This window comes from Triplophysa dalaica, chromosome 19, assembly GCF_015846415.1.
Source record: "Triplophysa dalaica isolate WHDGS20190420 chromosome 19, ASM1584641v1, whole genome shotgun sequence".
NCBI lineage: Eukaryota > Metazoa > Chordata > Actinopteri > Cypriniformes > Nemacheilidae > Triplophysa > Triplophysa dalaica.
Window position 1 is genome coordinate 20,898,242 of NC_079560.1, and position 14,370 is coordinate 20,912,611.

Consider the following 14,370-nt stretch of genomic DNA (forward strand, 5'->3'; position numbering starts at 1 on the left):
GACACGGTGGAACTTCTTCCTACCTCGGGATGGGCATCCCGAGGCAGAGGCGGAAAGAGAATAAAGAGAATAATTAATAACTAAGCTGCTGTTCATTAACTATGTATTAAGTGAAAGCTTGGCTGAAAAGATGTGTCTTTAATCTAGATTTAAATTGGGAGAGTGTGTCTGACCCTCGAATAGTATCAGGAAGGCTATTCCAGAGTTTAGGTGCTACGTATGAGAAAGCTCGTCCCCCTTTGGTGGATTTTGTTATTCTAGGTGTTGTCAAAAGTCCTAAGTTTTGGGTTGTAACGTGATAAAAGCTCGGTTAAGTGAGTAGGTGCTAAACCGTTCACCGTTTTTAAATCAATACGATACTTAATGTGTAACCAGTGAAGCGATGATAAAACTGGGGTTATGTGATCGTATTTTCTTGACCTGGTAAGAACTCTGGCAGCAGCATTCTGAACTAACTGTAGTTTGTTTATTGATGATACAGGACAAACACTAAGTAGAGCATTACAATAGTCAAGTCTTGAGGTCACAAATGCATGAATAAGCTTTTCTGCGTCTGCAACACATAAACTATTTTGGATTTGGCAACATTTCTAAGGTGGAAGAAAGCTGTTTTTGTGATATTTGAGATGTGATTTTTAAATGACAGGTTGCCGTCTAATATAATGCCTAGATCTTTAACTGTATTTGTTGGAGTAACAGTGCAGCTTTCAATTTGCAGGCTGTAATCGGAGATATTCTGTTTACTTGATTTTGGTGCTATAAGTAATATTTCTGTTTTGCTAGAGTTTAAAAGGAGGAAATTACTAGTCATCCAATGTTTTATGTCCTCGATGCACTCTGCCAGTTTGGATAGCTTAAAGGATTCATCTGGTCTTGATGAGATATATAGCTGAGTATCATCTGCATAACAGTGGAAGCTAACTCAACTACCAAAGATGCGTTTCTCGATAATCTGCCTGAATTGTCTAAAATATCCAGCATGAGTAATAACGTTGACGATTTTGACACTACTATTGAAAATTTTAACTCTACTTTCTCGGAAATATTAGACACAGTTGCTCCTCTGCGTTTAAAGAAAATTAAAAATAGCAGCCCAACACCGTGGTATAATGAACACACTCAGACTCTAAAAAAAGCATCCCGTAAAATGGAGCGCAACTTTAAGAAAACGAATCTAGAGGTATTTCGTATAGCATGGAAGGATAGTACTCGAAATTACAGGAATGCAATAAAAACGTCTAGATCCGCCTACTTTTCAACACTAATAGAGGAAAACCATCACAACCCTAGGTTCTTATTTAACACCGTGGCTAAATTAACAAAAAATAAGTCGTCATCGACGTCAGATTCTGATTATCAGCATAACAGTGATGAATTTATGAACTACTTCACAAGTAAAATCCAAGATATAAGAGAAAAAATTATAACAATGCAACCTGTAGTGAAATCCGCTGAACAAACTAACTACAGCACCCCTAAGGAGAAATTGCAATTATTTTCTACAGTAGATCACGATGAACTGTCTAAAATCATTAGATCATCTAAATCAACAACATGCATGCTAGACCCTATACCTACAAAACTACTGAAAGAAATGCTCCCCGAAATTATAGATCCTCTTCTCAGTATTATTAACTCATCTCTGACATTAGGACATGTGCCTAAAGCATTTAAGGTGGCTGTTATAAGGCCTCTTTTAAAAAAAACCAAACTCGACCCTAAAGAACTAGGGAATTACAGGCCTATATCGAATTTACCTTTTATATCTAAAGTTCTGGAAAAAGTAGTTTCAACCCAATTATGCTCCTTCCTCCAAAGGAATGACATTAATGATGAATTCCAGTCTGGATTTCGAGCATGTCACAGTACAGAGACTGCTTTGATCAGAGTTACAAATGATCTGCTTTTAGCGTCTGACCGTGGCTGTATTTCGTTATTGGTGCTGCTAGACCTCAGTGCTGCATTTGACACCATTGACCACAGCATACTTCTACATAGACTCGAAAATTACGTCGGCATTAACGGAATAGCATTGAAATGGTTTAAGTCTTATTTATCCGACCGTTTTCAATTTGTAGCAATAAACAATGAGGTGTCCCGCAAATCACAAGTCCAGTACGGTGTACCACAGGGCTCAGTCTTGGGACCCCTGCTCTTCGCATTATACATGCTACCTCTAGGAGATATAATAAAGCGACACGGAATTAGCTTTCACTGTTATGCTGATGATACTCAACTTTATATTTCCTCGAAGCCTCACGAAACCCAGCAGTTTCATCGAATAAAGGATTGCATAGTTGACTTAAAAATGTGGATGAGTAACAATTTTTTACTACTAAACTCGGACAAAACAGAATTGTTACTTACTGGACCGAAAACTGCTATGCGTAACAACCAAGAATACTGCTTAACGATTGACGGATGCTCCATAAAATCCTCGTCATCAGCTAAGAATCTTGGCGTTGTATTTGACAGTACTCTCTCATTTGAAAGCCATGTCGCAAACACCTGTAAAATTGCATTTTTCCATCTTAAGAATATATCTAAATTACGTCATATGCTGTCACTGTCAGATGCAGAGAAATGAATTCATGCATTCATGACATCAAGACTAGATTACTGTAATGCACTTCTAGGTGGTTGCCCTGCGGGCCTATTACAAAAACTGCAACTGGTTCAAAACGCGGCAGCTCGAGTTCTTACACGTACAAAAAAGTATGAGCATATAACCCCGGTTCTGTCAACCTTGCACTGGTTACCTATAAAGCATCGCATTAACTTTAAGATCTTGCTTATTACCTATAAAGCCCTACATGGTCTAGCGCCGCAGTATTTGAATGAACTTCTATTGTATTACAGACCACCACGTACATTACGCTCTAAGGGGTCCTGTCAGTTGGTAATACCTAGAATTTCAAAATCAAGTGCAGGTGGTAGATCCTTTTCTTATCTAGCGCCTAAACTTTGGAATATTCTTCCCTGCACGGTCCGGGAGGCAGACACACTCTGTCAGTTTAAATCTAGACTAAAGACTCATCTTTTTAATCTTGCATACACTACACCTCCATAATATTAATCCTCAGAGGATTTAGGCTGCATTATTTAGATCAACCGGAACCAGGAACACATCCAACAACAAATGATGTACTTGTTGCATCAAAGAGTGCAGAACAGTACTCTACTCTCAGCCAGTCTTGTCTCTTTGTTCCAAGGTTACCGCAGGATGCAGTTCATGCCCAGACCTGATGGCAGAGCTGAGAATGGGAAGCGGTGACCTGACAAGTGCTAAGAGGATAGAGCTGGATAAAGGACGCGACAACTTTGTTTTTTTCTACAACATTTCAAATGCTATTAGATTGTTAATGATAATCTTTAATTTTTATATTTTTATTAAGCCTTGTTGTGCAAGCACTGATGAGCTTGTGCAGAGGCAGCAGCTTTTGCCAGAGGGGAACTGGAATCCCCTGGTTGGGCCTGGGTTCCCCTGAGGTTTTTTTTCTCGATGGGAGTTTTGGGTTCCTCACCACCGTTTGCATATTGTTTTGCACTATCTGCCTGGCCGGGGGGGCTGCTTTAGAATTCATACTTGTATTAAATGTGTCTCATGTACAGCTGCTTTGTAACAATGAAAATTGTAAAAAGCGCTATATAAATAAAGTTGAGTTGAGTTGAGTTGAGTTAATTCCATGTTTTCTAATAATGTTGCCGAGGGGCAGCATGTATATGGAGAAAAGCAAGGGTCCTAAAACCGATCCCTGAGGTAGTCCATAATTGACTTGCGTAAGATTTGACGATTTCCCATTTAAATGGACGTATTGATATCTGTCTGTTAAGTAAGATCTGAACCATTGCAGTGCCTGTCCCTGAATACCGATATAATGGTGTAAACGAGCTAGTAGTATTTTATGGTCTACAGTATGGAAAGCAGCACTAAGGTCAAGCAGGACTAAGAGTGAGATGTTACCTTTATCTGAAGCAATAAGGAGGTCATTTGTAATTCTAACGAGCGCAGTTTCAGTGCTGTGATGCGGTCTAAAGCCAGACTGAAACTTTTCGTTCATGTCATTATTTTGTAGGAAGGTACACAGATGAGTTGACACTACTTTTTCTAGTATTTTAGACAAGTACGGTTGATTTGAAATCGGTCTATAGCTTACAAGTTCATTGGGGTCTAAGTTTGGTTTTTGATAAGAGGCTTAATTACAGCCAGTTTAAAGGGTCCTGGGACATGTCCTAGATTAATTGACGAGTTGATTATGTTACAAATGGGCTCAATTACAGCAGGTAGTAACTCTTTTAATAAAGTACTCGGAATGGGGTCTAATAAGCATGTCGTCGGTTTGGATGTTGCAATAACTTTAATTAAATCTTCTTGATTTATAGGAGAAAAACACTGTAGCTTTTCTTTTTGGGTGATGGTTGAAACTAATTCTTCAGACACACTTGGAGGTTTGGTTTTAGCTATGTTGTCTCGTATTTTTTCGATTTTCTCAGTAAAAAACTTTATGAATTCATTGCTACCAAGGTGCGGCGGAATACCCAGGTCAGGTGGAGTCTGTTTGTTTGTTAGTTTAGCAATTGTACTAAATAAAAACCTTGGATTGTTTTTGTTATTTTCTATGAGGTTACGGAAGTGCTCGGCTTTTGCTTGTTTTAGTGCCTTTTTGTAAACAGCTTGCGCTCTCTTTCCATGCAATTTTAAAGACCTCTAATTGGGTTTTTTCCATTTACGCTCCAGTTTACGCGTTTCTCTTTTTAGGGCGCGAGTGGTGTTATTATACCATGGTGCTATGATCTTTTCATTAATCCTTTTTGAATTCATAGGTGCGACCGCTTCTAATGTATTAGAGAAAATAGTGCCCATGTTGCTGGTCATGTCGTCGAGCGATTCTATATTAGTTGGAAAGGTTATTAGAGAAGTCAGATCTGGCAGGTTCTTTATGAAACTATCTTTAGTAGTTGAGGTGATTGTTCTACCCTGTCGATAACGAGATATACAACTGATTTCTGCGGTTGTGTACATGTTATAAGATGGTGATCGGAAACATCGTCGCTTTGAGGTATAATATCGATATTGGCTAGATCGGCTCCGTGAGATATAATCAAGTCTAGGGTATGATTAAGGCGATGAGTAGGACTATTGATGTATTGTGTTACACCACAAGAGTCTAGTAGTTCTTTAAACGCCACAGCTAATGGATCGTTAGCAATATCTACGTGGATATTAAAATCTCCAACAATCAGTACTTTATCGATGTTAACCAATAGATCCGATAAGAAGTCTGCGAACTCTATCAGAAAACAAGTGTAAGGCCCAGGGGGTCTATACACAGTAACCAATGTAAGAGAGACCAATGGTTTTTTACTTTTGTTTGGTACTGTTATGTTCAACGCAAGCATTTCAAATGATTTAAATGTATGCATTGTTCTCCGAGTAACGTTAAGAAAGTCTCTAAAGATTGTTGTGACACCACCACCTCGACCAACCGGACGTGGCTCATGAATATAACCGTAACTTGGTGGAGTAGACTCATTTAGACCAAAATAATCATTTGTCTTAAGCCAGGTTTCAGTGAGGCAAAGTATATCAAAACTGTTGTCTGTGATCATTTAATTTACAATAACTGCCTTTGGATTTAGTGATCTAATATTAAGTAGCCCAAACTTTAGGCGTTGGTTTTGCTCATTAAATATATTGCCTTTTGGTTTAATCATGATAAGATTTTTTCTCTGACTTTTAAATAAATTATTATTTGGTTGTATTATTCGGGGGACAGACACAGTCTCTATGCATTTGGAAGCAGTAACATTCTTAACAGTTGGGTGAGAAGAACACAGACTATGGTTAAAATTTGTACTTACTAGTCAAATGGCGTCTTTGAGATGTTGTCAGAAAGAATTTCCGCTTCAATGCTGCTGGGGTGCAGCCCGTCGGGGCGTAAGAGCCTTGGTCGCTCCCAGAACAGATCAAAATTATTTACAAAGAGCAGCCTCTTATTAAAAATGCTACCTTGGATCCCAGAGTTTGTTCAAATTTTAGACCGATTTCGAAACTGCCCTTTTTTCAAAAGTGTTGGAGAAGGTAGTTTTTGCTCAATTACAGCACTTTTTAGAGAAAACAATGTTGAACTTGAGCGCCACCGATGTCGTGTTGTACTGTAACTTCAGCAGCTCCAGGCACGTGAACAAAAGGGCCAATCTTATTGGTCAGACAGTTTTTAACGCAGCGCGTCAAACAAAGAAAATGAGCCCAAGGCGTTTAAAAAAAAATACACTTTTACATCTGGCCTTTTGCGTATGGGTGTGCACACTCATATTGGCGCCCTTTGTTTAGTCACAAGGGTGTTAAATGTTGATGATAAACATGCAAGATTATCATTCCGGTGTGGACAAGCCTTTAGATGAAACATTAAAAGAACTCTCACTATCAGGGAACTATAGTTGAAATGCTTTTATTGCAGCTGGACAGGAGTTTGTCCTCATGAGACAAAATAACAGAGCTTCATTCAACACTGTCTCAAAACTAAAACACTCAACACAATTATCTCTGTGGCACACACATATATATCTTTGAACTTGAAGGAAAATCTGCCTCTCTGTCGTGCTGCTGACGTTACAAGCGGCTGTTCCGCTGCTCTTTTATTACCACACTGCAGCCACAGCTGTCTGTCACAGCTCGCCCTCTCGTTTACCAAACGTGCGTAATAGCAGACGTGATCAGAACATAACCGATCCCTACCCGGCTCCCGATCTTTGCGATCAGCTCAGGACATCCCCGCTTTTATGTGCATGATGATCTTGTCAGAGGACGTGTCAATTCCTGAAAGTGACTGCCGTTTAACATGTGGCACTAATGAATCGCCTTTATTTACTGTAATACACTTGTTTTAATAACTGACAGATGCCATGGTTTCTCGTTTGGCTCTCATCGGAGGCGGTCGCATTTTCTCTCTCCCCGTCCTTGCCCATATCTTCCCTGCTTTGTATCGTGGCTTGTCTCGTCTCATCTATTGAGAGACTCTCTCTGCACTGCTCTCGAAACTTGGAAATTATGGATCTGATCAACTGGTCACTTAGCGCAATTGACACCATTTTCTCGACAAGAAACAAAGGTTCGGGTGAACCTGAATGCCCTGACGGAACGTTCGCAGCTGGCTACACGATGGACGCGTGGGAGAGATGGCGGATCGTGTGTCTGGCGGCTCTTTCCGTGGAGGACATTGAAGATATCTACCTTTTCGGAACCATGATAACAGGTATTATGCTGATTGGATTATGCTTTGCCCTGGGTTATCGAAAAATTCTTAAAACGGGAACAGCTGTCCAAAGCTTTGACGGAGGCCGTGGTAAGAGCGGTCAGCACTGAGACTGAGACTATTAATCGCAATATGGATTACATCTTGAAAAAGCTCACGGCTATGGAAAGAAATATTGAAGATGCTAGAGACCAGAATGGACAAAGAGAGTAGCCGTGGAATTGGAATGCGGTTTACTCGCCTCAAGACTAAACAACTGCAATCTTATCTTTTCGGAACCCCTGTACCAGGATTGGCCTTGGCCGAGGCTGATACTGGAGAACAACCCTGAAGGGCAATGTGGCGAGACGCTCTTGAGTTCCCTCCCCCATCATACACACACACACACAGACTTTTGGACCTTATCGCTCATACAGACACACACACAAACACAGACTCTGACCAATTCCAAACCTCCGTAGCTTTGACCCGCCAGCTTGGCAAGCGGGTCTGTGTTAAGCGCTGTAATGGCTGCAGGACCGGATGGCTGCTCGCCGGAGCTGGATTATTTTACCCTGTGTCAAGTCTTGTCTATGGTGTATTATGTGTATCTGTTTTTCTCTCCACTTCCTTCATGTTTGCTGTATTCTTCTTCTTAAATCCATTTCGTTACACTGTACTTGTTATATGTGTAATGACAATAAATTGAATCCAATCCAATCCAAAATCCCCAATTTGAGATTACACCAGCTACAGCTGCAGACTGACTGACCATCCCAGCTCCATCTAAGGCAATTCCACCATCAGCCAAGAGAAATATGAACATCAGACCATCCCAGCTCAGACCACTACATCCCCAACCAAGAGCAAAGACGGACTATTTGTCTTATTAATGCTGAAGTTACAATATTTGGTATTAAATGCTAAACTTAAATCACATGTCAGCAGTTTGAGTGCAGCTATGACACGTCAGAGGGGATCTGGCCCTCCCGGTTGAGCCTGGTTTCTCCCGAGGTTTTTTTCTCCATTAATCAATCATTGGAGTTTGGGTTCCTCACCACAGCAGGGCAGTGTTGGCCTGCTCACCGGGAGACTGCATTCATTCATCTATTTATTTATTTAAAAATTAGATATTATTTATTAGAATGATCTTACTCGTTGTATAAACACCATGCACTGTGCTGTGTTTTAACTTATCTGTTTTTCCTGTTTGCCCCTGTAAAGCTGCTTTGAAACAATACACATTGTGAAAAGCGCTATATAAATAAACTTGAATTGAATTGAATTGAATTGAATTGAATTTTAATGTCTGACAACAGAAAATGTCAATGACAATGGCTTTATTTTGCACTCAGTTTTATTAAAATACATTATGTGAGAATTCAAAGGTTAGAAGAGAAAGTGCCAACACTAGTCACTTACTCTGAGCGCAAATGCAGTTTATTGACATTTTCAATATGCTAATTAGAACATCAAGATTCAATTCTGAATCGAGGGCGCAAACGATTCCCACCCCTACTGTGCACCATATTGACTTTTTCTTACTAAGACATTATTTTGGACAAATCAGGCAACTTTTGTAGATGGCTTCTAGAGACATCCCTGGCGAAAAGCCATTCAGCCATTCTTTTTTATTGATGAAACTGTTGTCATATACCATTGTATTGTCACTGACACAGCTTGGTCAAGCTGACACAGCGCCACCTAATGATCACAAGTTCAAAGCGCTTTAATATTGTATTCTAAATGCTTTTACCTAGCAACCGTTCCCTTAGACTCCCATTATAAAAGAACCAGGTGGATATAGAGACAGTGTCGTAGAGACAATTAAATGTGAATAATGTGTCTGTAATGTTTTGTGTGTTGAGGTTTATTCCCGAGTCTCCACGCTGGCTGCTGTCTCAGGGCAGAACGCTGGAAGCTGAACAGGTTCTGAGAGATGCTTGTAAGAAAAACAAAGTCACTGCCCCAAAAATCATCTTTAAACCCTCTGAGGTGACTCAAGTGAAAGTGATTTCATAGTAATTCTGTTCAATGACGTCTCGGTGAGAACAGTGTTTGAAAAGCGTGTGTGTTTCTTAGGATGAAGGACAAACCTGCCAACCAAACGACAAACACAACATCTGGGACCTTGTGAGGACACGCAATATTAGACACACTACTCTCATCTTGTTTCTGGTGTGGTAAGCATCTTCACCTTTTCAAACCTCCTATTTGTGTTCAATGTGTATCATCCTCTCTACTACACCAAGGGTTGTTTTACATTTGCTAACCCAATGCGTATTGGTTGCGGTATATTTTGAAATTTACATTTACAGTTGTGTTCAAAATTATTCAACCCCCAATGCTGTAAATGGTTTTAGGGAATTTAGTGTACATTTGTAATTGTATTCAGAATGAAATCCTACAAGGACTTCTTAAAGAACCATATGCAACTAAAATGACATCAATTAGTTTTGTAATACAGTAGTAAATGTTTCTTTTGTGAATTCTTTATTGACATAATTATTCAACCCCTTAAAGACTACCACTCTGAAGAACAGAGGTTCAATGAAGTGTTTTCAATCAGGTATTGAAAACACCTGTGGATATCAGGGAGCAGCAATAAAGCCTAATAAGCACCAATTAGGCAGCTTTAAAATGACTGTGATACTCAGCTCCTTCTAGACATTTACTGGTGTGTTTACAAACATGGTGAGGTCAAGAGAATGGTCCAGGAAGACAAGAGAACAGGTGATTACTCTTCACATGAAGGGCAATGGCTATAAGAAGATTGCAAAGATGTTAAACATACCAAGAGACACCATAGGAAGCATCATTCGCAAATTCAAGGCAAAGGGCACTGTTGAAACGCTACCTGGTCGTGGCAGAAAGAAGATGCTGACTTCGACTGCTGTGCGCTACCTGAAGCGTAGAGTGGAGAAAAGTCCCCGTGTGACTGCTGAGGAACTGAGAAAAGATTTGTCAGATGTGGGTACTGAAGTTTCTGCTCAGACAATACGGCGCACCCTGCGTAATGAAGGCCTCCATGCCAGAACTCCCAGGCGCACCCCCTTGCTGTCCCCAAAGTATAAGAAGAGTCGACTGCATTATGCCAAAAGTCATGTGGACAAACCACAGAAGTTTTGGGAGAGTGTTCTGTGGACTGATGAAACAAAATTAGAACTGTTTGGGCCCATGGATCAACGCTATGTTTGGAGGAGGAAGAACAAGGCAAGAACACCTTGCCTACTGTGAAGCATGGCGGGGGGTCAATCATGCTTTGGGGCTGTTTTGCTTCTGCAGGTACTGGGAAGCTTCAGCGTGTGCAAGGTACCATGAATTCTCTTCAGTACCAGGAGATATTGGATGACAATGTGATGCAGTCCGTCACAAACCTGAGGCTTGGAAGACGTTGGACCTTTCAACAGGACAATGATCCCAAGCATACCTCCAAGTCCACTAGAGCATGATTGCAGATTAAAGGCTGGAACATTTTGAAGTGGCCATCGCAGTCACCAGACTTAAATCCGATTGAGAACCTCTGGTGGGACTTAAAGAAAGCAGTTGCAGTGCTCAAGCCTAAGAATGTGACTGAACTGGAGGCTTTTGCCCATGATGAATGGGCGAAGATACCCGTAGATCGCTGCAAGACACTTGTGTCAAGCTATGCTTCACGTTTAAAAGCTGTTATAACTGTAAAAGGATGTTGTACTAAGTACTAAGATTGAATGTCACTTGGGGGTTGAATAAAACTGATAATGATGTGAGCTCAGAAAAGACATTTGTGGTTATTTCGCAAGGAATCCTCTACAGCCAACTGGGAACAGCCATGCCTGCCATCCTTTCACCCTGCTGTCATGCAGAAGGTCTTGGTATTTTACACTCTTTCTCTGTTCACACAGGTTTTACAGCCTGTACTTCATCGTCCCCAAAAAGACGGGTAGTTGCGCCCCATTCTAGATCTTCGTATCCTGAACAAGCACCTGCACAAGCTACTGTTCAGGATGCTCACGCACAGGCACATCCTGGCATCTATCAGATGTGAGGTTTGGTTTATGGCAATCGACCTGAAGGACGCTTACTATCATGTCTCGATTCCCCCTCGTCATTGCCCGTTCCTACGGTTCGCTCTCGTGGGTCAGGCATTTCCTGCTTTTCGGTCTGTGACCTGTGACCTCAAGTCTTCATGAAGATCGTGGAAGCCGCCCTCACTCCCCTCAGGGAGAGAAGTGTGCGGGTTCTAAACTATTTTGACGACTGGCTTATCTTGACACACCTTTGACATCTGTTATGTACAAACAGGGACCTAGTGCTCCTGCACCTAGATCGATTGGGACTACAGGTCAACCAAGAAAAGAGCAAGCTCTCCCCTGTGCAGAGCATCCTCTTTCTCTTTCTCATCCTCTTTTTCTACAGAGAGCGTCCAGTCAGTGTTGAACTGCCTGAAACATTTCAAGCAGTTAGCGGGCCCCCTGAAACAATTTCACAGGCTCCTGTGACACATGGGGGTGATGCACCTCGTGTTGATGCACATGAGACAGCTCCAACACTGGCTACAAAGTCAATGCCTCACGGAGACTGACTGCGCCTCTACTTGGACTGCACGCAGAGCTTCAGGAGCTCTGATCAGCTCTTTGTCTGTTTTGGAGGTCAGCAGAAGTGGAGGGCTGTCTCCAAACAGAGAGTAGCGGACTGGATTGTGGACAGCGGTGTACTGATCTCAACATCGCCCGTGCTCACTATCAGTGAGAGCTCACTCCACCCGGAGAATAGCTCAGGGCGCCTCTCTGGAAGACATCTGTAGAGCTGCAGTTTAGGCTACGCCCAACACCTTTGCAAGGTTTTACAACCTCTGCGTAGAACTGGTATCAGCGCGTGTCTTGCATGGCAACATGTAAAGGCCTGTTTATACACAAGCCTGGCTCAGCTTCGCGAGCCTCCGCTGACCACGGGCGCCACTCCCCCAACGGACGAGACATTTATACTTGACGCGTTCGCAGTTGAGATATTCTTTGAAACGACAGGGGCTGAATTTTACCGGAAATACGTCAGATCATTCAGAATGGCGTCTTGCTAGCAGCTGCTTGACAAGGAAACGTAGGAGATTTTGTGTTGTTGCCTCTATCAAAAAAAGGGCTAAAATGGAAGTGGAATGTTCGCCCACTGCATGCCACAAAACGTGGAGATCTAGAATACATCGCTCTTGTGAAGCAGATGGGTGTGATGGACGGGGAAATGCATTTCGAACTATTGTTTGTTGATTTAATACATTTTTACATCAAACTTTTTGTTCACTCTTTAATTTCTGTGCATAATGCAGACACATTTCTACATATTGTGGTTAGGGACTGCTAAATGTACATTGCCATAGATTTACCCATTGGATGTCTTTATGTTATATAAAATGAGAAAATATAAGAACAGTTCAAAAGAGCAATGTTGATAAATATTGTTTTATTCTGAATACAATATAAAACAGACACATTGATCATAAAAGGTGTCTGTACAGGCGTACCTGTTCAGCCAAAATCTCTTCAAAGCTTTCATGTTGACTGCGGCGCCGCGCAAACTGTTCGCTCGAGTCACAACAAATGTTGTGCACGCCGCGACGCGAAATGAGCTAGCGCTCACCCAAAGCAAACTTCGCAAACACCGCGATGACGTCATATTTGGCGCGCGCACCCAGGCGAACTAGCGAATGCGTCGAGTATAACCAGCCCTTAAGACCGGCAGCCGGTAGGGCATATGCCTACGAAAGCACCTTCTCCACTTCCATAGGCGGGTCAGTGTGCTATTTAGCCTCCCTTCTTCCCCCCACATGGTGTAGAACAGGCATCCCATCCATCACTAGGCAAGCACACGCTGCGGGCGGGCTGGGCAGAACAGCCCTTTAGGCCGGGTATCTTCTGAGTTATCCACATATAGCTCTAACCGGACCTAGTGCTACCGGACGTTGTAACTCACCCAGTCGGACGGTTTCGTCTGATGTATCCTCATGATTTGTTCCCACCTTGGTAACCCATGACCTTCCCTAGGTGGACCTCCACCTTGCGTTTAACTACTTCAGTCTCCATATTTTTCCAATGACCTCTCCCCTGAAGGTGAGACCATGCGGGTCTCCCCACTAGAACTCCTCACGATAGTAGGAAGTGGTTTCTGTTGTGCGTTCCCCATTCGAGGAAGTGCACTAACCCAGTGACCTTATGGCCGTAGCCCGTGAGGACTGAAGGTAGAGGCTTCCCACCTTTCAAAAAGCTCTGGGGCCCCCTACCTACCTATCCACTGGAAGATTACAATTTCACGAAAGCGCTCATGTCTGACATGCCCAGGCCAGTCAACGTCGTTTCGCTAGAGATTGTGACACTGCACAGCGCTGAGGGGTTTTCAATAGGAAACCCTGCTGTCGGTTCGACACCATGTCGAGAGACTGACAGAAAGTGAACATCTTGGTTACGGATGTAACCTCAGTTCCCTGATGGAGGGAACAAGAGATGTGTCCTTCTTGCCACAAACGTGTGCGGCCCACTGCAGCAGTCATGAGAGGCTCTCAGGCTCCTCAGAACTAAAGGTGAATGAATCCAGCCCGCCTTACTCCGTTTTTAACCTGGATATCTGGGGGCGGAGTCCGGGATGCAAATTTCACCAATTTCATTGGCCTTTTCTAAGATAGTCAACGTTAATAGGTTCTCAACCGCGAACCCCATCTGTCGGTTCCCTCCATCAGGGAACTGTGGTTACATGTGTAACCAAGACAATTAACATGGAAAATACACATAGAGTTTATTGAAAAGAAATGCAATAAGGTACTTACTGTATTGAGATCTTTAGTAGGACAGGACTGGGGAGCAAACAAACAATCATTGATGGAAGTGTATTATGTTCTTCGATAAGTATTAGTATTAGTATCTTACGATACATATGATACAGAATGTAGAAATAGGAGGAGAAGTCAAACACATAACTCTACAACGTATTAACTCTATTTAAGATGCTTTAACTCAGATTTGCACAGATGGATCCAAAAACCCTGAAACAGAGCGAACATCAGCATTTTATGTTCAAGAAATTAAAAATGGGAGGAAAGCCAGATGCAGTATCAGTATATGCAACAGAATTTGTAGCCATTCAGATGGCTTTTGAATGGTTGGAGGAG

General features: G+C 42.1%; 1 protein-coding gene across 3 annotated transcripts in view; it reads left to right on the plus strand.

Annotated features, from left to right (window-relative positions):
- Positions 1–14,370, plus strand: part of LOC130408335 (organic cation/carnitine transporter 2-like) — an 84,332-nt gene that overhangs the window by 60,157 nt on the left and 9,805 nt on the right. For all 3 annotated transcript variants that reach the window (XM_056731825.1, XM_056731824.1, XM_056731826.1), the window contains exons 7-8: positions 9,104–9,230; positions 9,318–9,418. In XM_056731825.1, the coding sequence (XP_056587803.1) occupies positions 9,104–9,230; positions 9,318–9,418 (228 nt within the window). The remainder of the gene's footprint in view (positions 1–9,103; positions 9,231–9,317; positions 9,419–14,370) is intronic.